This window comes from Vipera berus, assembly GCF_964194415.1.
Source record: "Vipera berus genome assembly, chromosome: 3".
Lineage (NCBI taxonomy): Eukaryota > Metazoa > Chordata > Lepidosauria > Squamata > Viperidae > Vipera > Vipera berus.
In genome coordinates this window covers 174,105,699-174,131,370 of record NC_138204.1, presented here as the reverse complement: position 1 = coordinate 174,131,370, position 25,672 = coordinate 174,105,699, and the positions used below count along the sequence as shown (strand labels likewise).

The window sequence follows — 25,672 nt, the reverse complement described above, 5'->3', positions numbered from 1 at the left end:
AGGATGTATATAAAATGGGTATATTAAGATGTAAGAAATAGAAAAACACAGTTTTACTGAGTAGTTTTGAATCTTCTCTGATGGCCACAATATTGGCTATCTCTATGGAGATAATACTTTAATATTTCAGAATGTGATATCGTATCATTTCACCAACAATATTTATCTGAGAATAGTATCAAGATGAGATATCAAATAATTTGGTTACAAATAAGGCTACAGAATTCTAGATTTCCTTAAGGCAAGAAGAAAAAAGGAAGAAGGGATAGGGAGTTCATTTTTCTTATCCAATTATTCATGTACATACATTTTTCCTATCCAGCAGGAGAGAAGATAATCAAACTCATTCTGTGGCTTTCATCAAATTCACAGCATCTCACAGGTCCATTTTAGGATATTTTATCTTAAATAGGGAGAGCATTTACATATATTCCATGCCATACCTATATGAAATTCTATTACACTACCATTCTGGATTGCAAGTGCAGAAGATTCATCCTATTTAAAATTAAGTAAAATACAATTGGATTTTGACACTGTATACCAGTATGAGTATGATGAAAAGCAAGAAATCATAAATAACATTTTATTTACCTGTTGAGAAAAACAAGACTTTGCAGATTGTTCTGTATAACCAAAAGAAGGACCTTCAAAGACTGCAGTGGGCAGTTTAAGAACTTCTCGCAAAAACATGTCATATTTTCCATACACCATTATCCCACTAGTGTCTGAAATCATTGAGAATATATCTGATGGAGAAAAAAAGTGGAAACTTTGAAATGAAAAGCTATGAACTACAAACTGCAAACATATTCTAAGTGATGACTTACATCCTCAATATGTAGCACCACACTGCCATCACTATGGCAAATCACACAGAACTATAAATTGCTACCAGAGATGACCTCAATACAAGTATAGGACTGTCTTTATTAGGAACAATTAAAAGTACTGGGTAAATAGTAAAGGATCGAGGCAGCCAATGTTTATTTTTCCCAAAAAGTGAAACAATAAGAAATGTTATCAAAAGATATGGGAGGGCATACCGTACTTTTAAATAGACATGAATAGAAATGGATTATAAATCCATTTTGCACTTAATGTCTAATGTTTATTCCTTTGTTGTATAATTCAAGATGTATTTGTATAGCAAGCAGTATAGACATATATTCTTAAACAAATGGCTAATATAACTAAAACAGAATACCACTTTCAACACTTGTTATCTCTTTTCTCCCTAAGATCCTTCTTGAAGATGTCTTCAGGGAATCTCAATCTTTTTTTGGGGTGGGTGGGTGGTCAGGGGTCAGTTATTTTAGTAGTTTAATTTTACTTCTGTTTCTCATAATGTAGCAGCATGTGACTATAGTTTGGGTCTCAATGTCTTCTCAAAATATTACACAACACATTTTTCATTTTAGCCTGTGTGTTCCTTGCTCTGCTGTATGATAATATTTTTTAGCTTGCAGAATGATAGCAGTAAGCCAGAAGATGGTTGTTTATAGACTGATAAAATGAAAACACAGAAAACCAATGGCAAAAAAAGGCCTAGTGGTCCATCCAATCTGCCTTTGAGTTTGTTTTTTGCTTTTTATAATGTATTCATTATTTTAATTATTATTATATTATTTATTTTTGTTTTATTTTTAAAATTTTATCAGATGATGGACATGTGTTCATCCCAAGGGTGTTTAAACTGACTCACTACATCTGCTGGATATATTCTGAGTTTCTTGATCTGGTCAGAGCAAATAAGGTCCTGTTTAAATATAGAATTAATGAGTAAATACACAGGTGACTGGTTATATATACCGTATTTATCGGCGTATAACACGCACTTTTTCTTCCTGAAAATAGGGGGCAAATGATGTGTGTGTGTTATACGCCGATATAATTTAAGTTTTTTTCCTGAAATTTCCTTTTTAAAATGAGGTGCGTGTTATACGCCGGTGCATGTTATACGCCGATAAATACGGTATTTGATATTAGAGAACTAGTTTTAAAAATAAAATATGCAATGTTTTATATAGTGTGATTCTATATCAGTCATTATATTATGCTTGTGTACTCTGTTTCAGAATGTTTTACTGAATTATTTATTTAAAAGCAGTATTTTAATTGGAATTGCAACCTGATTAAGCAAATTTGATTAAGCTAATAACCAAATTGGCCTATTTTTCAAAGGTGTTGCTGATTGCTTTTCTTTTTGCTTTTGGACTAAACAAAAATCAGTCCTATAAAACAGCAGTTCCCAATCTTTTCAGCTGTGTGGACTGGCAGCGGCAGAGGGCAGCAGTGGAGGGGGGAAAGAACGGTTTCATGCATGTAACCTAATCCCACACATGCACAAATGTAGCTTTGCACAGTTTGCGCAGGCTGGTTTCCAACAGGCCACAGACTGGTAGCGGTCTGCGGACTGAGAGTTGGGGACACCTGCTATAAAACATTTAACAAATATTTTATAGGTAATTAATATAGAGTCCTCAACTTTTTATCTTTTTATCAAATATTAGTTTGATGGACAACAAAATGATATGACATTGCATAAGCTGGGGAATCTTTGCTCATCTGAGCCATGCTGAGTAACCAAGGAGGTATTTTTTACTCCTCAAACACTGGGGTGGGTGTGGGGAGTGATCCTATTATGCAAATTTTATAGTATTTTTGCATTTTTTTAACATTATAAAAACTAGTCAGGAAAATAAACAGCAAATTATGCATTTTACTGGACACATAATTTATTTGATCAATTGCAACATGATTATTTTTAATTCAAAAATTCTAAAAAGAAGTCACATACATCTAGCCCAGATGACAGACATTAACAACATTAACAATACTTTTGTTGTTGTTAATTTTCTATGAAGTCCTGATGCAAATTTGCTCAAGAATATTTTTGCTGATTTGGTTAACCTTATTATATTAAAAACCAAACACATATTGTTTCCTAATTCTTACAAACTATTTTATTAAAATTCATAGACTTACATCTTAATTTATCCATAATCTTTCCTCCACAAAGTGTTGCCAAGGCCATTTTGACAGCAAACACAGATATTTTCCCATGTCCTTCTCTAAAACATAAAACATAAAATAATCTTTGCATAGTTGTTGAATAATATAACATAAATATCTTAGGCTTGTATATATTTTTTTCAAATCTGAGGCTACGATCCATAATTAATTGAGAATTTGGAACAATGTGCCTTCTAAGTAAAAATGGAGATTCTTGACTCTGTCAATTCTTGATTTTCTCCATTTCTTGTTTTTCCAGTTTCATTTTTCCCTCGATATTATTTGCATTAATTTGTGAATATTTCTGCAATCTATGCGAAATTAATACATATGCAAGTATTTTCCCATAATAGAATGGATTTTTATATTTTTATTCATGTATGCATTTTTGTCTAATATATACACTGTAAACTTTTTTTAAAAATCAAGGTGTACAAATTACAAAATTGCAAAATATGCTGAAAGATCATTATATTTTAGTTCAATTTTGAATTTAAGAAATAAACACCGAATTAATTCTGTCCTTGATTCTTTTTTTAATGTATATGATTTGCTATGAAGTATTATGCTGATGGCAAGGGCCATTTTCAAGTTAAACTTGGGCTTTATGATTTCAGAACTGAGAAATTAGCCACTGCTACTTTTCTATGCATACCATAGCATGAGATCAACAAACAGTTAAATTAATTCAGTCTGGAAATTGGCATCTTCAGTTTGAATCTAAACTGTAGACGTCAAAAGTGCTTTTATGCAAAACACTTTGGCAGATGAAGTAAAGACCTTGAGACACTTCTATACAATATGAAAGGCTTTGTTGATGCTACCTTTGATTACATTTTTTAGGACTCAGTATGTTGTACTGATCTGTTTGGTTGATTTGTGCTTCAGTGTATTGTGCAGCCCCCAAGAGTTTAATTCAATAATCAAATTATGTGTAATGGAAATATGGAGACAAGAACATTAGCTAAATTGTGAGAAAGTTTCTCCCTTGTTGTGATTGTTACTTGTTCTACCATACTGCCCAATGAAAACTTCTTGAGAACCTCAAAACTTATCCATTTCTTTGTAGCAGTTAGGTTAGTTCTATTCAAAGCATTTCCCATTGTGGACTTCAGATATTTTTTAAATTCACATATAAGAAATAAGTCTTCATTTAGTATCATTTGATCCCTTGATGACTCCATGGACATATTCATGTAGTTTTCTTGGCAACATACAGAATTAGTTGGCCATTGCCTTTTTCCAGCAGCTTTTTTTCAACTTTCAATTCTAGCCTGAGATCTTTCAGCCAACTCCTAACCAAATCTGAACTGCTTATCTTTTTCAGCCTAGGATGGTAGATACTTAATAATAGTAGTACAGCACTTTTCTTCATGAAAATGTACTTGGATATTTTAGAGATGAGGTGTTTGTTTTGCAAAGAAAAGATTTATAGAAGGACAGGACTCTGCTTTAGCAGCAAATTCATCTATAAATTTTCCAAGGTGGACATAAATATCTCCAATTCTAGCATACATTGATCATTGTTTTATGGCAGAGATCAGATACTAAAGAGGAGCGTAAGTGTTTTGGGGACAGATGAATTATGAAAAAGTGTAAATCCTCTATAATGCTCTAGATCTTTGATTTCCAGGGATGAAATATTTTATTTTACAACATTTACTTGAGATTAAACACAATTTGGATGAGTTGTGCAGTGATTCAAAGCGCCTCCCCTCAAATTTACTGTCTGCTTTCAGCTTGAAAGTGTTTATGTGTGCATGGATGTAGATATGCTTATGTACACTTGGGCCACATGCTGCTATAAACATTGTTAGATGAAAAAATGTTAGGACATTTTACATTGTTACAACTGATTTGCTACTTTTGCCTTATCTTTAATCCCTTAATGAAAGCTCTTACAAATTCCAAGTCTTCTGTCTGGACACTTCAGTACTGCAATTTACACAATTAAATGAATTGCTATACTTGAGCAAACTGGAAACACGCTTACATTCCAGTTCAATTATTCAGCTAAGAAAAACCTACATACCATTCACTAAGCATATTCTACAGACTTCAATGTCCTTCTTTATTTAAAAAAAAACACTGTTTCACATCTTTCTTGGTTTATTGAACAACAGAAAAATGTATATCATAATAATCTCATTTTCACAGCTATGATTTTGTGAGAGTGACTTGGCAGTGAGCAATAAAGTACGTGTCCAAGCATTTGCAATTAGTTTCCTTCCTGTTTTTGACTCCTGTTAGAGTAAAAAATTCAGGGTCTGCATATATTAAAAAGACCTTGCCCTCTTACTGTACAGCCTTTCAAAAATCCTGAAGGCCATATTTCTGCAGCCTACTGACAATTTCTCTTTGGGGAGGGGAAGGGAGATATTTGGATGCAAACATACAGCGCCTCTGCTGCTTCTTCATGTGGAACAGTTGCTTTCCCACCAGCTCAGCTGTTTCCATGGTGACTAAGCTGTACTAGTTGATCTGGCTCAGGAAAGTACACAAGTACCAAGTGAAAGGTCCATCAAATGCATATTGGAGAGGACACAAGAGGGTGATAGGCAAATGGGAAGATAAATAAACTCATCAGAATGTTCTTTAATTGTGTTGATTTCCAACCAGTACAGTTCCAAAATAAAATGCAGTTAAAGCAGTAATGCAGTAATAGATAATTTGCACGGAACAGAAGTCAGTCAGTCCAGTTTGCAATTCCAGGCTATTCAAATGCTTTTAAGAATGACTCCTGAATGTGTATTTCCCAATTCTTTGAAGAAAATGAGATTGAAAGGAATACAGAAATGTGTAATTTTCAATTTTGTATAAGTTCAACATTTTTCTGAAATCGTATTTTGCTCAAGAGCTAATGTTTTCCTATAACATACAGAAAAACAGCATTCATTATTATTAAAGGGACTTACGGATCAAAAGCTGCCAGCAAAAAGTTGAGCAATAAACTGATAGATTGTTCGACATTAATCTGGTGGGTTGTTGGCATACGTTTGTTGAGTTGATAAAAAATAGTGGAAAGCACAGCTTCAAGTCGAGCCACATTCAGCTCTATAGTTGGGTCCAGGTTGTTCAAAGAGTTTTCCCTCAATGCTTCTATGACATTCCAAATGTCCACTAGGTGCACTATGTATAAATTAAAAAAACAATAGTTAAGTATATTGGGAAAAATATATCACGATACAGCATTTTAAAGTAATGCTCATATATTCACAGAAAACCATAAGAAATGCTAGACTTTACATAGCTCCTTCATCCAAAAGTTTAATTAATGGCTCAAGAACTTTTAAGATTTATTTTGTTATAATATGTAAACTTCAGAATTCTAAGTTATAGAGTTATAGAACTACACTAAGATGGGAATCCTTTGGTTCTTGTGCTTCTGTCTTGTTCCTGTGGCTGGAAACTCATTATGAAGACTCTTTTGCTCCTGGCTAGGTCTTGGCTATTCCTTCTGCCTGAATTCTTCTGATCTAATGAAGTTCTCTTGGGCTTACTATTTTATGATGGATTGATTACCATGTCCTTGTTTTGGATTTTCTGATTTCCCTCCTACGTACTGTTCAAGACTGATTTTGCATTGTTTATTATCTGTATAATGTTTAACTTAGTTCTTAGACATATCCTACTGAGAGATATCCAGATTTAGTGTAACATAAATACCAGCTTTATAAACATTAGCCTGAAGTCAGTAATAACTGTAAAATGTAGAGCTCTTATAAATTTTATGATTAGGAAGCAATTATATTATTTTTACTTTTAATTAGAATAGAATAGAATAGAATAGAATAGAATAGAATAGAATAGAATAGAATAGAATAGAACAGAACAGAACAGAATAGAACAGAACAGAATAGAACAACAGAGTTGGAAGGGATCTTGGAGGTATTCTAGTCCAACCTCCTGCTCAGGCAGGAAACCCTATGCCATTTCAAACAAATGGTTGTCCAATCTCTTCTTAAAAACTTCCAGTATTGGAGCATTCACAACGTTTGGAGCCAAATGTCAAGCCCCGTGGGCTTGACATTGAAGGGTAGAGGGAGGGAGATGAGGACGAGGCCTGGGAGAAGGCCAGCGGCAGTCTTACCCGTATGCCGCTGAACAGCTGAGTGGTTCCATGGCTGGCCCGCCGGACAGCTGTTCGGCACGGGGAGGCATCAAGGATGCAATGGAGACGATGCCAGCGATAGAGACGATGCCAGCGACAGCCTTGTCTGGACTGGTGGAGCGTGCAGTCGCTGCCAACCAGCTGGGCAGCTCCGCGGCCAGTTTACCGGATAGCTGTTTGGTGTTGGGGAGACATTGGGGACCTGGAGGCATGCTGTGTGTCTGACAAGCAGCTGATTGGCACGGAAATGTTATTGAGAGGCCAGGCACCGGCAGCGTGGCCCGAATGGCCGAACAGAGCTGGAAGCCGGAGGCCTGCATTCTGCATCAATGCTCTTATCCCTTCAAACACCAGATGATGGTTAGAAGGGTGGGGGGTGGAGCTAGGTGGAGAATGCATGTACGGCGCTGGGAGAGGATTGCTCCCAGCGCTAACTTTCTGCCAGAGTCCTTACAAACCCCTGGTTCCAGACAGAAGGAGGTGTAAGCACAGGGCTGTAGTGTCCCTTCCCTGTTCTTCAGGAGCAGAACTGCCCCGACTGCAACGTCGTCCAAGCTGATGCTAGCGATGTTGCAGTTGGGGTGGTTCTGCTCCAGAAGAACAGGCAAAGTGCTTACATCTCCTGTAAGCTGACCGACACAGAATGGGCGTGGGCAATATGGGGGAAAGAGGCGTTCGCAGTATGGTGGGCATTGTTGACTTGGCGACACTTTTTGGAGGGAGACAAAGAGCCGTTCGAGGTTTGGACGGACCATAAGAACTTTGAGGCCTTGCAGACACTGCGGCTCCTGTCCCCAAAACATGTATGATGAGCACAATATTTCTAACGATTTCGCTTCCAATTGAAATATGTGCCAGGGATAAGAACTTCTTAGCGGATGCACTGTCACATATGCCCCAATATAATAGCAGGCGGGGGGAGGTGGTACAGGCCATTATGCCTCCTTTCAGGCAGTCGGCCCTAAGGTGGTTGCACAGAAACTGGCAGATGACCTGGTCCAGGAGCTACACAGAGTGAACCAAGACAATCCCTGGCTGCTGGGACATCAGGCCCCACTGACTAAGAGGGAGGGGTTGGCTTGGAAGGGCGATAAGCTCTACGTCCCACAGGCAATACGGCCTAAGGTATTACAGAGGTGCCACAATGTGAAACATGATGGTCACTTTGGGTTTCTCAAAACCCTACACCTGGTAAGATGCGAATTCTGGTGACTAGGGATATAGAGGCATATGTACGGGGCTGCCCTGTGTGCGCCACCACAAAGCCCTGTACGGGGAGGCTGCTAGGGTTGTTGCAAAAGGTGGTGAACCCGACCCAGCCATGGGAGGATATAGCCATGGACTTCATCATGGAGCTACCGGAGAGCCATGGTTGCACAGTTATCTGGACAGTAATCAACCTCTTTTCTAAGCAGGCCCAGTTTGTTCTGTGCAAGGGGTTCCATCTGCCCGTAAGCTGGCCAAACTATTCATCACACAGGTGTACTGCCTGCACGGGGTTCTCTGACGGATCATATCAGATTGGGGGGTGCATTTCACAGCTCGGTTTTGGCATGAGTTCGTCCGTTCCATCGGATTGTCCCAAGGATTCAGCTCGGCTTTTCATCCCAGTACCAATGAGGCGGCCGAACGGGCCAACACAATGGTGGAACAGTATCTGCGGTTCTATGGCTCTTACCAACAGATGGACTGGGTTGACCTGTTATCGTTCGCCGAAGTGGCATATAATAATGCGTTTCACAGCAGCACCGGATTCGCCCTCTTCCAGGTGGTACATGGGATGGAATTTGTCCCTATTCCTGAGTGTTTGCAGGGGGACCCCTCTCTCTGTCAACCCCAGGATTGGATAACTCACATTGGTGGGTTTGGGGAGAATGTGAAGAAAGCTTTACTAAGGGCAGAGGAGGCCTCAAAGGTGCAGGCAGACAAAAAAAGGATGCCCCAAAAGCCTTTTCGGGTGGGGGATATGGTATACCTCTCAACTAAGTATCTGCGCCTGAAATTACCCCGCAAAAAGCTAGGGCCAAAATTCATAAGCCCGTTCCAGATTACACAAGTTATTAACTCAGTCATTGTGTAGCTACAGCTACCCCGGCTTCTGGGAAAGGTACACCCGGTCTACTGAAGCCAGTGGAGAGGCCCTCATTTAGGTCTGTGAAATTGATACCGGGGACCATTATGAGATTCAAGAGGTGTTAGACTCCCGTATCCGACGGAGTTGGTTCTAGTACCTGGTACTGTGGAAGGGATACCCTGTTACAGAGACATCCTGGGTGTGGGAAGAGGACATCCAAGCCCCCCAGTTGTTGCAGATATTCCACCAACGGTATCCCAGTAAGCCAGGAGGGGGGTTGTCTGAATCATCCACCACGGCATGTGATTAATCATACATTTCTCCTTGCCTTCCAGGTGGAGCCTTTGTAGAGGGGGTTGCCTGTCAAGCCCCGTGGGCTCGACACTGAAGGGTGGGAAGAGGGAGATGAGGACAACGCCTGGGAGAAGGCCAGAGGTGGTCTTACCCATATGCCGCCGAACAGCTGAGTGGTTTCATGGCCAGCCTGCTGGACAGCTGTTCGGCACGGGGAGGAGGACAGCAACGGAGATGACACCAGCGACGGCCTTGCCTGGACTGGTGGAGCATGCGGTCACCGACAACCAGCTGGTCAGCTCCGCAGCCAGTTTGCAGGATAGCTGTTTGGCGTTGGAGAGGCGTTGGGGACCTGGAGGCATGCTGCGCGTCTGACGAGCAGCTGATTGGCACAGGAACGTCATCGGGAGGCCAGTCACTGGCAGTGTGGCCCGAATGGCCAAACAGAGCTGGGAGCCGGAGGCCTGCATTCTGCATCAATGTTCTTATCCCTTCAAACACTGTATGCTGGTTAGGGGGGTGGGGGGTAAAGCTAGGTGGGGAATGCATGTAAGGCGCTGTGAGGGGATTGCTCCCAGTGCTAACTTTGTTTGCGGTTGTGTGATTAAATGCAGGCCAGAACGTTCCTTTTCTGTTGCCAGCCACCTGTGAATTCTCCAACTTGTTTTCTGTCTGGAACCTGGGGTTGGTAAGGACTCTGACAGCAAGTTGTTCCACTGATTAATTGTTCTGTCAGGAAATTTCTTCTTAGTTCTAGGTTGCTTCTCTCCATGATTAGTTTCCATCTGTTGCTTCTTGTCCTCCTTTCAGGTGCTTTGGGCACCTGATAATTATATTGAAATGAAATGAAATTTCAGTTTTTATATTGGCTCCTCCTGTTATTTTTTGTTTCCAGGACATCATGTGTGAAATTCTTCCATTAATTGCAATTAAGATAAGAATGGAGATAGTTCAGCTACAAAGCACGTGATCATGGACAACTAAGACAGAGCCATTTCTTCATATCAAATGTCAGAGGAACCTTCATTATGAGATCTTGCTACTAGGAAAAAACAACCCCAACGTAAACTAGCTTTCCTTTGACCTTAGTAAGCCACTGCCTGATAGGATACTAGATTGTACTAACATGGTAAACAGAGGTGGGCCATTTCTGCTTACTGGTGGGCTTACTGCTAAGCTTGTAAGCTGCCCTGAGTCTTCGGAGAAGGGCGGGATATAAATGGAATTAAAATAAATAAATAAAAAATTTCTGCTCCCACCAGGTAGTCAAGTCAGCTGATATGGAGTGAAAACCCAGTTATTTTAATTGTTTATCAAATACATATTCCACATTTTAATTGCTAAAAACTATTCCAAAGAAGATTAAAATTCTGGTCTCTTTGTATGCTCTGAGTTAGGAATCCTGGCACTGATAGAAAAATTTCTTTTGTCCTCCACCCTTTTGTCCTAGGCATATGGCCATCAATTGCAAGAAATATTGTATCTCATAAAATGTAGTGGATGACAAGGCTGAGCCCAAGGATGGGGTCACATGCACCATAAGTCTGGAATCCCTGTGCCTCCAAAAGAGGCCTCAGTCCAGCTTCCCTTGAAGTCCCTTGCCAATTTGCCTGGACCAGGGGTAAGCAACCTCGGCTCTTTTATGACTCATGGACTTCAACTCCCAGAATTCCTGAGTCAGCTGGCCTGGACCATTAATAGATCAGATTCTTGTGTATAGGTTGCAGTGCAATACACCTGACATAAAATTATGATTAAGATTTTTTTTTACAAAAATATTTTTAAAAGTATCCAAATATTTTTTCAGGTGTAATTTGATTTTAGATTATAATTTATTTCACTTAAAACCAGTTATTTCTCACACGAACCTTTTGCACAGGCTTAATGGGGACAAGGGGATGGTAGCAAAGTTTGGAAAATAGAAATGGAAAAGCTAGTTGAAATTAGAACTGAGCCATAATGCTTTCCTCTTTGTACAGATTTTAAGGGCCTAATATTTTATGAGAAGCAGTATGGGTATCATGAGGGAATAACGTCCAGCAATTTTATTGTCTATGAAGCTCGGTACTATTAAATTTCTTTCTCCACTTTGCACTCATACGGTACATATAGGGACAGGAAGGACTGGTTTCACCTCAGTTTGGTTTTGTGATGCCACATAACTAATGAGATTTGGCTTTGTGTGAGTGGCTGAATCCAAAACAAAGCCATTCTTCTTGTCCTTTTTTCGACTAATAAAAAATAGAGGAAAAATAATTTAATTGCCAATCATCTTCATTATGCTCTATAAAAAGGTGAAAGGATATGCATGTGATACATCTTGGCCCTCAGTTATTTTGTTTTAAGTTTGTTAAGGTGGCTTTAGGAAAAATAATATAGTTTAAAGCAATTACTGTGGTGTCATGCCAGATTTATGATCTTGGACTGGTGATATATGTTTACTCTATGCTTGTGAATGGACCTTTTTTTAATGCAATGGAAAAACTGATCAATATTATTCTATGTGGTCAGTGTTTAATGTTCAGTCAATCAAATCTTTAATGCGATCATGTTTAATGTTGTGTTTAAAAACTGAGCTGTTTTGTACGAGTGCATATCTTTTGTCTTTTTTTAATGTCCTTTCTGCCTTATCTGTTTTTGGTTTTATTTTTTTGAAATCTTTTTTTCTTTGCTTATATATTAAAGCAAAGAAATATATAAGAAGGTGAGATAACAATACCAGATTATTGGCTGTGTGCTAAATAAAAGTTGCACATGCATCTACAAATGATATATAGTTGTAATCATATTTTATATATCTATTATAGTTCTCTCAACTGCAGCAAAATCTTCAAGGACAAAACAATAAAGCAGTACTAGAAGAACCAATTGATGGCTATTTAAAATATCTCCAAAGCTGTCTGTCTGTCAGAAGCTGTAGAAATATTACACAGATAAAACTATTAAAAGAGTATTTCAGCATGACAGGGAAAAGCAGAGGAGCTAAATTATTATTATTATTGCATTATTAATGTGCAATAACAACTTGCTATGTTTTTTCTTCAAATAGCTAAAGGAATTTTCCCTCTGTTGCCCACAGCTTAACTCGACTAAGATTTGTTTAACTTTAGTAATATAGCGACCTAATTTATCCGCATACTTCAGGCCAAGGGATTACTACTTTTCAGGGAATATAGCTGAAAAATAGCTTTCACTGGTGTCTGTCTGATTTGTCTGTCCGTCTCTCTGTTTATGTAACATCTATCATTGTTTCCTACACTGAAGATACCCTGATTAAAAGTGGTTTCCTTATTACAGAAAAAAATATCAACATGGAATTTTGGCTACTCAAAGCCAAAAGGGACAGTAGAACTAGGAGAGACCAGGAAGTTGCAAACCAGTTTTACATCAAAGCTAAAGAGATATAAAAAATGCAGTATAAAGAAACTGAATACACTGTCTCTGTCAAAATGAACAGCATAGCTAGGCTTGCTAAGGAAATAGTGATAGTTAAAGCTATAATTAAGTAGAAATAGCTTGAAATTTCATATGAAAAGGGGAGCCCGGAATTGTAGATAATAAATTTTATATCACTTCCTGAAGATGAGGTAATACAGATTCTATTTCTAATGGAAAAAGACCAATTACTAACCACTAGATGGCAGTGGGCATATTTTAGAAAACAGCATATATTTGTATTCTTACACATTAACCACATTAGCTTTCTAACAAATTAACAGAAATAAAGATTTCTGCTGTTTCCTAAAAATAATTTATACCTGTGTATCTAAATGAACATTGCAGAGGTTTGATTACCTAGCTAGTGATACCATTTTTCACTGCCCTGACTTACAAATTATGAGCTAAAAGAAGAAACAAAAAACATTTCATTGAGAAGTATGCATAAGGCATGCATTTATCCTATTTCTATTACATTACATCACCAAGAATCATTTGTAACATTAAACTTGCCTACTCTACAGGATTATAAAGATTACCAGGATCATATATACAAAAGATGTCCAAGGGCATATGTAGAGGGGGCAAATTTAAGATGGCATCAGTGACTATGTAGCTGAAGTCTTGGTCCCTTTTTGTTATGAGTTGCACACAAAATAGGGCACAGCTTTGATTGAATGATCCTGGCTCTCATCTTTTTTGACCCACTCTCCCCTCTTCTTGCTACAGATGCATCCAGTGATAAGTTTCTTGTATTAGGTTCTAGGGCAAAAAGCAACTTTTCATTTAGACCAGGGGTGTCAAACTCAATTTCATTGAGGGCCGCATCAGCATTGCGGTTGCCCTCAGGGGGCTGGCTGGGTGTGGCCTACTGGGTGGGCATGGCCTACTGGGTGGGCGTGGCTAGAGTGCGTATGGCCTACTGGGTGGGCATGGCCAGCTCTACATCATTCGCATCAAGGGTGCCTATGGGGGCCTGGGCGGGAGTGGGACAGATCTGAGGGTCTCTGGCGGAAGGAGGGTCTCTGGGCCAGGGCCAAGGCAGTGGGGGCCGTTCCCTCACTGTTTCCAGGATGGCTTCGCGGGCCGCATGAAACCACTTCGTGGGCCGGATCCGGCCCCCGGGCCTTGTGTTTGACATGTCTGATTTAGACCAACAATAGAAGGTTTTTTTTGTTTCTTGTTGCTCCCTAGTTATGTGGTAGCTCTAAGCAAAAGTTGTTGATTGGCATCTGAACCTTTCCTAGCTTCCCAAGACTTTATATCCACATATAACAGAATAACAGAAGGGACTTTGGAGCCTATCTTGAATACTATGTTAAGTTCTGGGCACCAAACTTTAAGGATTCAAAGATGTTGGGACAAGTTCAGAAAAGGGTTATGAAGATAAATCAGGGACCAGAAATCAAGATCTATGAAAAGAGACTGAAGAAGCTGGATATTCCTTGAAGAGAGACTGAAAAGTTGGATATGGTGATATGCAGGAGACCAAGAATGAGTTTACCTCATTCTAGACTGCAGAACATGGAACAGATCTAACAAGAATGATTCCTACTGAATATTAAACAATTTTTTCTTTTAAAAAATCCTAATAGTAACAGAAGTTTTTCAATTATCTAATTAATAAAAATATATCTTTTATTGGGTGGCTTCACGCAGATGTTAAAACTGCTTTATGTGTGGGATGTTTTAACTTGTGACTCCTGCACTAAGCAGGGCTAGTTCAATGGGTAAATGGCTTTTCCAGCTATCATTCTATGTCTCTCTTAATACAAATACATTGACAACTTTTTCAGAGGTGGTTTGTTATTGCCTTATTATTAGATTAAGTGAGAGCGGCCCAAACTCACTAATCTAATTTTTGTGCCCACGGTAGAACTAGAATTCATGTTTCTCTGCTCCTAATCCAGCACTTTAACCAATAGACCAAATTGGCTCTCTTAGTAAATCTAGCCAATCTATGTTAGTTTTGAAAGATACAATTGAATTATACAATGGAAGTAATCTTCCTTGCCACGAATCTTTTATTCCTACTTTTGTAATAATCTGTACTAAGGCCTGTTTCCATAGTGCAAGTTCAATACTTTGAAAAGTTATATCTGTTACCTGTTTATTTACCTTTGTAATGTTTCTATAGGTAATTTGAAATGAAATTATAACATAGCCATAAAGCTTGACTCTACTATTTTGTTACCCTTATTATAGTTGCTAGAGGAAGGAGGCTTTAAGACAACAGCTTGAAAATAACTAGTGGGATAACCTGCCATTGTTTATATATGGGTCAAGCTGACATAACTGGGACTGATGAACAAATATGATTTGTGGCTGGAAAATCCAAACAAAACTCTCCAGTTACTAAATTTGAAATGATTGCCTTTGGCTTGTCTAAGATAAAACGTTAGTTATAGCTACCAGATCTAGGCAGCAAAAATCCGATGGCCCCTGGATAAGAATAAAGAGGTTTGCTGGATTTTTCCAACCTAGTTCTAGAAGCCTAAGTTAGTTGTTGGGGAATAATTGATTGTTGACTGGAGGGGCACTGGAAGGAATTTACTAGCAGGAAAAACAATACAAAGTCAGAGAAGCCAGCTGGGAGAAGGCATAAAGACCAGAGGTCATTGCAGATCATACGATGTTTTCAAGCAGATAAAAGAAGGTGATTCAAACAGTGGTACAACCAAAATGTGAACTTTCACAAATAGTGCTAGAAACTTTTGAATCATACAAGAAACCAAAAAGTGGATATTCAGGCAAAGAAATACAGCTGTACAGCAGATATTCCTGGCTGTGAGTCTCTAAGGTAAAGAGGAGGGAAATCTGCTCTGAAAGGCAAACCAGTTTAACCAAAACCCCTACTTGTTCCAATGAGACCAAACAATCAGCTGTATTTCTAAGGGTATATAGGACTTGTTATGACAGCAGTGATCAGAGATTTTACAGCCAATGCACCATTTTGCAACTGGGATATCTGAGGTCTTCTTGCATCTTCTTTAAATCCAAGCACCAATGCTTTTAAAAAGATAGATATGAAGAATAGCTATAATATTTCTTTCTTCATTTTTAGGTGTAAACAAGACTTTTTAAAATCAGTTAAGTGTTAAAGTAAACATGGTTAGGTCTGAGTTACCAGAGCTTTTAAAATTTAAGTAGTACCACATCTTTTAAGCCTGGAGATAAATTGCTTTAAGTCAGACATGTTTTCTCTGCTTCTATTTTATGCACTGAATAATATTAAAACCCGGTCTTAGGGCTACATTAACACTTCAGCAAAATTAAATACTGCATTTTCAAATATTCAGGATGAATGATAGTAGCAAGCTACAGAAACAGGAACCACTTAAATTAACATAAAAATATCTTATCAATAAATACAGTATTAACAGTGAAATTAAAAGGAATTTAAAGCATCATATGTATGCTGACATTTATGTATTTACAATCCACAGGAGCATCGCAGGAATTAGATCGAGTAGGAATGCACATAGATGGGTTTTTATGTGCAATCTAGTTTGCTCTTAGAGGTTCTGAAAATGAATGGCAAATTCAAGCCAAAAATGTTTTACAGGAATCAAACAAAACATTAGATCAATGTATTTTTTAGTCTTGGCAACTTTGTGTGGAATTTGATTCCCATGCCTATCAATGTGACTGACCACAAATATAATGAAGAAGGAAAAAAAGAACTAAAGGCATGGAAGTGAACAGGTTTCCTTCATAGTCACCACAGCACTATTCTATTTCCCATAAATAGCCATCTTTTCTTTTTCGCTTTTAGAGTTAGGTGATGCTGGGATGTGGATGAGAGTCCAGTTAGTCGTAACAACAATAACTCAGCCCAGAGCTGATAAAGATTTGGCGGGCTGGAGAGCTGGGGAGAAAGCCCGTGGCTTCAAGCTAATTGGGGGATGTGATTTATGACTGTTAATTGAAGGAGGGAATTGTGTTTTGCTACTTTGTGCCCATGGGGAGGAATTCAGTTTCTGGTTTTAACTATGTAGTGCCAATACTCTGTTTCTCAAATAAAAGATTCTTTAAGGTAAACAATGCCTCAAAGTTCTTTTAAAGAGTTTCATCTGTCGGAACCATGACAATATTGTTCTAGAAAAGTGAAGAGTAAAGGAACACATTTAACTCCAAAATTCCAAATTAAACAGCATCAAGGATATGAACTCTCAATTTGGCTGCTTTAATGAAAGAATAATCAGCCTGACTTTATATTTAAAGCTTCTGACCATCAACTGTTTGTTCTCATCTCAGCAAATCAGCTATCTTTGCTCTTTCTATAGTTGTCACTATAGAATAATCACATAGCATACTGAGTAAAATTCAGCAAGTCTGGTGATACTGTAGCTCTCCAGCTGTATAATAATGCTTTCTTGTATAATTTTAATTATGGTATGTGGCTACACTCTGACTCAGTAGTTATAGACCAGTGTAAAAAATGGCAGATTTTGTCTTACTAAATGCTTTTAAGAATAAATGATTAAAAATAAAAGCAAAAAACCTTCACTATGAGCATATAAAGCATTTTAGACTAAGGAAAACTGAACAGTAGTTTTGGAATTCCAATTTTTAAAGACATACTGTGAATTATCCCAGTGGCCCACTATTCTGAAATCAGAGCCAAAATTCACGTTGGTATTATCTGTACTTTTAACTTGGGACCCCTCACAATTTTCATCACATACTCTATTTCTATAAAATATGCACAGTCCATTTTGAATTTTGCAGAAAATATCCTTACTTTATCAAGACTTTATAGGTAGTCCTAGACTTACGACCACAATTGAGCTCAAAATTTCTGTTGCTAAGTGAAACATTTGTTAAGTGAGTTTTGCCCCATTTTACAACCTTTCTTGCCACAGTTGTTAAGTAAATCACTGCAGTTGTTAAGTTAATAACACAGTTGTTAAGTGAATCTCGCTTTCCTATTGACTTTGTTTATCCGAAGGTTGTAAAAAGTGATCACATGACCCCATCATAAATATGGGTCAGTTGCCAAGCTCCTGAATTTTGATCACATGACCATGGAGATGCTGCAACAGTTGTAAGTGTAAAAAATGGTCATATCACTTTTGTCAGTGCCATTGTAACTTTGAACAGTCACTAAATGAAGTATTGTAAGTCAAGGACTACCTATACTTATAGATCCTGTTCAAATTTATATAAAAATCTGTGTTGTTAGCAACTGTGATATTTGTTCATGGCTACATATCTGTAAACTTATACATTGTTTCTTTTAGAACTTTTCATAGTCTACAGATGAGTCAGTGTTGTGATTCAGGGTCAGCCTGTGGGTTCGGCAGTTGGGTCGGACGACTCAGAGGAGGAGGAGGGGGGTGTTGAAGAGCTTGCTGAGGGGATTGGACAGCTTGATGAGAGCCCCCAGCCAGGCCCCTCTCATCTGGTCACGATGCAGACCCAGCTGTGTGAGCCTGACAGCGTGGATGAAGATGACCCACAGCTGGCCCTGTTCAAGGACGCCCGACGCAGGAGGCAGTCAGTCAGGAGTAAACAGAGGAAGGCAATGGGGCACCTCGGAAGGAGGCACAGAGAGGCCACGCCCTGAACTGTATTTAAGGGGAATGTGTGGGAGGGCTGGTTTGCTGAAGGCAACCGCTTGGATTGTTCCTGCTTCTTAGCTCGTGTTTTATGGTTGGTGTCTTGTCTTGCTCTGTTTTATGTGAATAAATTTGGCAGGCTTTATTCCAGCCTCTTGCCGTTTGTAAAGGGGTTGTCCCTGCTTTTGCTGCAGGGCCGGTAGCAGGCTGGTACAGAACAGTCAGTCCAAAATATAAAGTGGACAAAATAATAGAGAGGAATGATGGGAGAAAAAGGTAAAGTTAAAAGACTAAAGATAACTGCTCTTCAAAAATAATGACGTTTAATTTATTAAGGACATCATGACTTTGTGCAAACTATGAGTTTTGAAGAAGATACATCTATGAGAATGAAAAAATGAGATAGCACAATGCCCATGTTTAAGGAGAGAAGAGCAGCAGTGAAAGCTGAGAATGAGTCATGCTGATAAGTAAAAGGTTTTTAAGTGGTTGAGAGTGGTGAAGCGAAGGCTACAGTCAAGGATATCATGAAAATTGAAAGTCAAAACTTTGTGTAAGTCAAGGCTACAGAAAGCTGAACATAAGGAATGAAATTTTCATTATTAATGACATATCTACTATTAATTGCCTTGGAACTGTTCATTCAGGTATGTACTCTTACACCATGATGTAGGTAATACTCATGCCTCCATCTTTACAAGACTCTGGCTGAAACAAATTATGCACATGATTCCTGCTTTGAACCATAGTGCCAATTTTCAAAGTGTTCGAAATGGACTTTGGTACTCATAAAAAGAGGCCCAAGAGCACTATAAACCCTGGGGGTTACAGGTTGCCTACTCTTCTTCTAGACCAGGGGTGTCAAACTGCTGGCCCATGGGCCGGTTTCATCATACCGAAGCCGTGCCCACCTTATTGCCGGCAATGCAAAAAGAGTTGCGATACGTCGCAGCATGTCATGTGATGTGGCAAGTTTGACATCCGTGTTCTAGACCAACAGTTGAATCAATACAGGACACTACTACTTTATTTGTGCTGCACATGGAAGAAGGAAGTGAGATGGTGGAAACAATATTGGAGATGGCAAAGAAATAAGGGTCACATAGAAGGATTAGGCAAGATTAGTACAGTAGTAGAGAAGAAGGAAAGGAATGGTAAAAATCAAGAAGGAAATTAAAGGCAAAGTTGGAGGAGGATAGGGATGTATTAAAACAACTTTAATATTGCCACTGAATGAAACAAGGTCCTTAGGTAGACATTTAGAACAAAGGAGAAGGGTTAGCACATAGGGATATCATAGCATTAGCATTACTTACTCTTTTACTGTTTATTTAATTAAGAGAGTAGATCTTTAAAGGTGTGGGTTCTTCATGGGCCACATACAAATATAATTCTATTTTTGTCATCCCATCAATTTTAAACAATATGATTCTTCCTTATATTATACTCTGGTTTCCAAATTTATAGGAAATCAACAACCAGCCATCCAATGGGAAATGCAAATGGGATTTACTGCTGTTCTGAAGGCCACATTATTTTTGCAACCAAGGATTACATGCCACACAGATTGCCCATGCTTGGTGTAAACCAATGTACAGTATGACATTCCACCAACACAAATGGAGAGATGAATATCAGGAAAGACACCGAGCAGATTCTACATGTATTAGTTCTCGTGAACAGAAAAGGCTTCATTTCTTCTGTTTTTAAATACCCCCTAAATCAGGGGTAGGCAACCTCGGCTCTGTTATGACTCATGGACTTTAACTCCCAGAATTCCTGAGCCAGCTTGGCTGTCTTAGGAATTCTGGGAGTTGAAGTCCATGAGTCATAAAAGAGCTGAGGTTGCCTACCCCTGCCCTAAACTATGAAAGCTGCGTCTATCTTAATTAGTGATTCAGGCAAAAAAATAATCATTGCATTCAAGTTTCTACAAAGTAACAGTAAATAATGAGAGATGAGGTCTGCTTTGCAAAGAGCTGTACTGTATGAAGAAGTTCTCATGATCCACCTGGGAAGCAGAGCCAAAGAAAGAATCCTTCCCACACAAACTCCCATAGACATCTTTTAAATGCTATTGAATGCTACAGTGTTTGATTTCCGCAGCATGGAAAATGCTAATAGATATTGCCAAATAATTGTATAGTGCTGATCATTTGAAAAGCATGTCACATTCCCAAGGATAGCTTATATAATTAATTCTTTGTACGTAAAAACATGCTAATTTGTTTACCATTCTAACAGTGAAATTTTTAAAAGCAAAAATTAGTATGTTATTACTGCAGGCATTTAAAAGTTACGTTACACCAAGGTGCAAAAGATAATACCCAATAAAATAAACAAACACAATAGTATTAAACAGCAAAATTGTGAGAGGAAAGCTTACAATTTTACCTCAGTAACATATAAGCTCTATCCTCTTTATATTTGCATGTAGGTTTAGAAGTTTTGATGCAGATATAAAGAGTTGTGGATTACCTTGCTTTTCTGAAGAGTCAGGTCATGTCATTTGCATTTTCTGAAAGATTATTAACATTAATTCCTAACAGATGTAGAACATGCACAATTCTACAGTAGTAGACTAATGAAGGTAATACAAATTAATCAGTGATATACTTACAGTTGCATTTTTTCTGCACAAATCTAAGCTTACATGCTGTTCGGTAAGTGGACAAACGGATACGATCCAGATCTTGAGCCCCTAATGGTAGAGAAATATATATGCTAAGATATATGTTTTCTGTGCCTAAACCTCACCCAACAGTATTCAAATAAGCTTTCTCTAGGATATTTTGGGGCTTTTTATTACTTACACAGAATAAGTTAATTTTGGGTAAAAGATTTTACCAAAGGGGAAGTTCAAACTTTCAATTTACTATATTGAAAGCCAATATAATTTAATAACAACAACAACAACAAGGTTGGAAGGGACCTTCGAGGTCATCTAGTCCAGGGGTGTCAAACTCAATTTCATTGAGGGCCACATCAGCATTGTGGTTGTCCTGGGGGGGGGCAGGTGGGTGTGGCCTACTGGATGGGTGTGGCTAGGATGGGCATGGCCTACTGGGTGGGCGTGCCCAGCTCGACATCACTTGCTTCAGGAGTTCCTGGGTAGGACTGGAGCAGATCTGAGGGTCTCTGGCAGAGAAGGATGGGACTGGGGCGAGTGCCGGGACATGGTCCCTCCCACCCTCCCTCCCTTCCATCCTCTGTTCTTTCCTTCCTCCCTCCCACCCTCCATTCCTTCCTCCCTCTGTTCCTTCCTTCTTCCCTTCCTTTCTCTGTTCCTCCCTCCCTCCCTTTGCCTTCTCATCTCTTTCCTTCCCCTGCACTCTGGAAGGGGTGATGGGAGGGGGAGGGATTGCCAGCACCAATATGCTGCTGCTGGCCATTCCTATACTATGTGGGTAGGTGGGGGAGATCCTGCTGAAAGGAAAGCCTCATGGCTGCAAGGCTGGAAGTGCTGGTGGGGGTTGGTGCTGATCTACAACTTGGTTGCGTCCATCAAAGCCAGAACACACTCAGCCTAAGATCGACTGGAACCAGCAAGGAGCTGCCCCACCACCTCTGTCCTGCCCCCCCCGGTGTGCACACAGGAGATGGCCAGTGCCGGCATCCTGGCTGAAATCAGCCTGCAGGGCAAGGCAGCCAGCAGCGATGCCGGACTCTACTTGTGTGCACACCCAGTGGGTGGGGTGGGGCTTCCCCGTTGTTTTAAGGCTGAGTGTATTCTGGCTTTGATGGATGCAATCAAGTTGTAGATCAGCACCAACCCCCCCCACCAGCACCTCCACCCTCGCAGCCACAAGGCATCGCTTTCATTGGCACAGACCCCCCTCCCCACACAGGATAGCAAGACCGGCAGCTGAGTGTGTTCTGGCTTTGATGGACGCAACCAGGTTGTAGATCTGCACCAACCCCCATCCCCACCAGCACTTCCAGCCTTGCAGCCATGAGGCTTTCCTTTCACTGGGACAGACCCCACCCTCCCCATGCGGGATAACAAGACCGGCAGCAACATGGCAGCAGTGGCAATCTCTCCCCCTCCCATCACCCCTTCCTGAGCATTGAGGAAGGAAAGATGAGAAGGAGAGAAGGAAGGAAGTGTAGCGGAGAGGGGAATTGGGGGGGATCGGCACTGGCTGGGAGGCTTTGCTAGAGCTCTGGGGATTCAGCAGAGGTCAGGAGCTCCAGAGGCCTCCGCGGATGCTGGGGGTGGGGTGGGGCTCTTGGGGAGGGATTTTTAAAGGGGAAGAGGAGATTGACTGTGGAAAGAAGATTTTAGTTTCTCTTTTCCGGAGAGACAAGCCAGAAGGAGGGAGAGCGAGGTAGGAAGTTTATTCTCTGGAGAGAGAATAAAAAAACCTTTTTGCCTTCCTACCTTGTTCTCCCTCCTTCTGGCTTGTCTCTCCAGAAAAGAGAAACTAAAATCTTCTTCCCCCAGTCAATCTTCTCTACCCCTTTAAAAATTTCTCCCCAAGAGCCTCGCCCCGCCCCCAGCCTCCACAGAGGCCTCTGGAGCTCCTGACCTCTCTGCTGAAACATCAGAGCTCTGGCAAAGCCTCCCAGGCAGCGCTGATCCCCCTGCAATTCCCATCTCCGCTACACTTCCTTCCTTCTCATCTCTTTCCTTCCTCCACGCTCAGGAAGGGGTGATGGGAGGGGGAGAGATTGCCACTGCTGCCATGTTGCTGCCGGTCTTGTTATCCCGCATGGGGAGGGTGGGGTCTGTCCCAGTGAAAGGAAAGCCTCATGGCTACAAGGCTGGAAGTGCTGGTGGGGATGGGGGTTGGTGCAGATCTACAACCTGGTTGCGTCCATCAAAGCCAGAACACACTCAGCCTAAGATCCACTGGAATCAGCAAGGAGCTGCCTTGCCACATCTGTCCCACCCCCCGACTGTGCGCACAGGAGACAGCCAGTGCCGGCGTCCTGGACGAAGTCAGCATGCATAACAAGACAGCCAGTAGGGACACTGGACTCTGCTTGCGCGTGCACGGAGGGGGCAGCGCAGGGCTGCCCCGTGGATTTAATGCTGAGCACGTTTGGCTTTGATGGCTGCAACCAGGTTGTAGATCAGCGCCCGGTCGGCCTGGGCCAGGCCAAGGTGCAGCGGGCCAGTCCTTCGATCTTTCCAGAGCAGGTCCCCGGGCCGGATGGAACCACATGTCGGGACGCATCCGGCCCGCGGGCCTTGTGTTTGACATGTCTGATCTAGTCCAACCCCGTGCTCAGGCAGGAAACCCTATACCATCAGCCGGATGCATCATGCCGAAACCGTGCCCATCCCATTGCCAGCAATGGAAAAAAGGCACAATATGTCGCAACACATCACATGACATTGCGAGTTTGACACCTCTGCCCTATACCATTTCAGACAAATGGCTGTCTAGTCTCTTCTTAAGAACTTCCAGTGTTGGAGCATTCACAGCTTCTGGAGGCAGGTTCCATTGATTAATTGTTCTAAATGTCAGGAAATTTCTCCTTAGTTCTAGGTTGTTTCTCTCTTTGGTTAGTTTCCATCCGTTGCTTCTTGTCCTGCCTTCAGGTGCTTTGGATAATAGCTTGACTCCCTCTTCTATGTGACAGCCCGTGAGATATTGGAAAACTATCATGTCACCCCTCGTCCTTCTCTTCATTAGACTAGACCAGGGGTCGGAAACCCGAAAAAGGAAAAGAGCCACTGGGAACCGGTTCCATCACACATAAAAAAAGTGGGAGCTGCGTGCGTGCGTCCATGCACGGGCATGCGCAAAATGGGTTTTTCTTGCCCATGTGCGGATGCGCGCAGTTGCCTTTTTTTTATGTGTGATGGAACCGGTTCCCGGTTGTGCGACGGCGACAGCCCGTCTGCAAAGCTGCCGCTTTTGGCAGCCTGCAAACGTGCCGCGGCAGCTTTCGCAAGAAGCGGCGCTGCTACCCATTCTGAGAGGTGCGCGCGCACCTCTCCGAACGACCATAGGTGCGCGCGCACCTCCCCAAACCTCCCCAAACGTTGGCAGGTCTCCGTACCTCCGCGCGAACGGGCAGCGGCCCCGCTTCTTGGGAAAGCTGCCGCGGCCCGTCTACAAAGCTGCCGAAAGCGGTAGCTTTGCAGACGGGCCGCGGCAGCTTTCGCAAGAAGCGGCGCTGCTACCCATTCCGAGAGGTGCACACGCACCTCTCCGAACGACCATAGGTTCGCGCGCACCTCCCCAAACCTCCCCAAACGTCGGCAGGTCTCCGTACCTCCGCGCGAACGGGCAGTGGCCCCGCTTCTTGGGAAAGCTGCCGTGGCCCGTCTGCAAAGTTGCCGAAAGCAGCAGCTTTGCAGACGGGCTGCGGCAGCTTTCGCAAGAAGCGGCGCCGCTACCCATTCTGAGAGGTGCACGCGCACCTCTCCAAACGACCGTAGGTGTGCGCGCACCTCCCCAAACCTCCCCAAACGTTGGCAGGTCTCCGGACGGCGGCGGCTTGGGAGAGGTGCGTGCGCACTCTCCAAACCGCCGCCATCCCGTTTGCACAGCTGCCGTGTTCGTCAATGTTTGACGAACACGGCAGGTCTCCAGACAGGATGGCGGCGGTTTGGCGAGTGCGTGCGCACTCTCCAAACCGCCGCCATCCCGTTTGCACAGCTGCCGTGTCCGGACGGGACGGCAGCTGCTTGGAGAGGTGCGTGCGCACCTCCGCCCTTCGGAAAGGTGCGCGCGCACCTCTCAGAATGGACGGTGCCACTCTCCATTTGGAGAGGTGCGCGCACACCACTGCCCGTTCGAAGAGGTGCGCGCGCACCGGGCGGCTGGGAGCCGCAGGAGACGGCTCAAAGAGCCGCGTGCGGCTCCGGAGCCGCGGGTTGCCGACCCGTGGACTAGACATTCCCAATTCCAGCAGCCGTTCCTTATATGTTTTAGCCTCCAGTCCCTTGATCATCTTTCTTGCTCTTCTCTGTACTCTTTCTAGAGTCTCAACATCTTTTTTACATCATGGTGACCAAAACTGGATGCAGTATTCCAAGTGTGGCCTTACCAAGGCATTGTATTAACACTTCACGTGATCTTGATTGTATTCCTCTGTTAATGCAGCCTAGCACTGTATTTGGCTTTTCTGGCAGCTGCAGCACACTGCTGGCTCATATTTAAGTGATTATCTACTAGGACTCCGAGATCCTTCTCACAGTTGCTACTATTGAGCCAGGTACCA

General features: G+C 41.4%; 1 protein-coding gene across 4 annotated transcripts in view; it reads right to left on the bottom strand.

Annotated features, from left to right (window-relative positions):
• The window catches only part of DTNA (dystrobrevin alpha), a 140,671-nt gene that overhangs the window by 56,561 nt on the left and 58,438 nt on the right, over window positions 1-25,672 (bottom strand). For all 4 annotated transcript variants that reach the window (XR_014026173.1, XR_014026174.1, XM_081325814.1 and 1 more), the window contains exons 3-6: window positions 21,114-21,194; window positions 5,931-6,144; window positions 2,989-3,074; window positions 595-749 (exon numbers count right to left, since the gene is read on the bottom strand). Coding sequence is in view for 2 of the 4 variants with exons in the window: in XM_081325814.1 (XP_081181940.1) it covers window positions 595-749; window positions 2,989-3,074; window positions 5,931-6,144; window positions 21,114-21,194 (536 nt within the window). In the remaining 2 variants the exon portion in view is untranslated. The remainder of the gene's footprint in view (window positions 1-594; window positions 750-2,988; window positions 3,075-5,930; window positions 6,145-21,113; window positions 21,195-25,672) is intronic.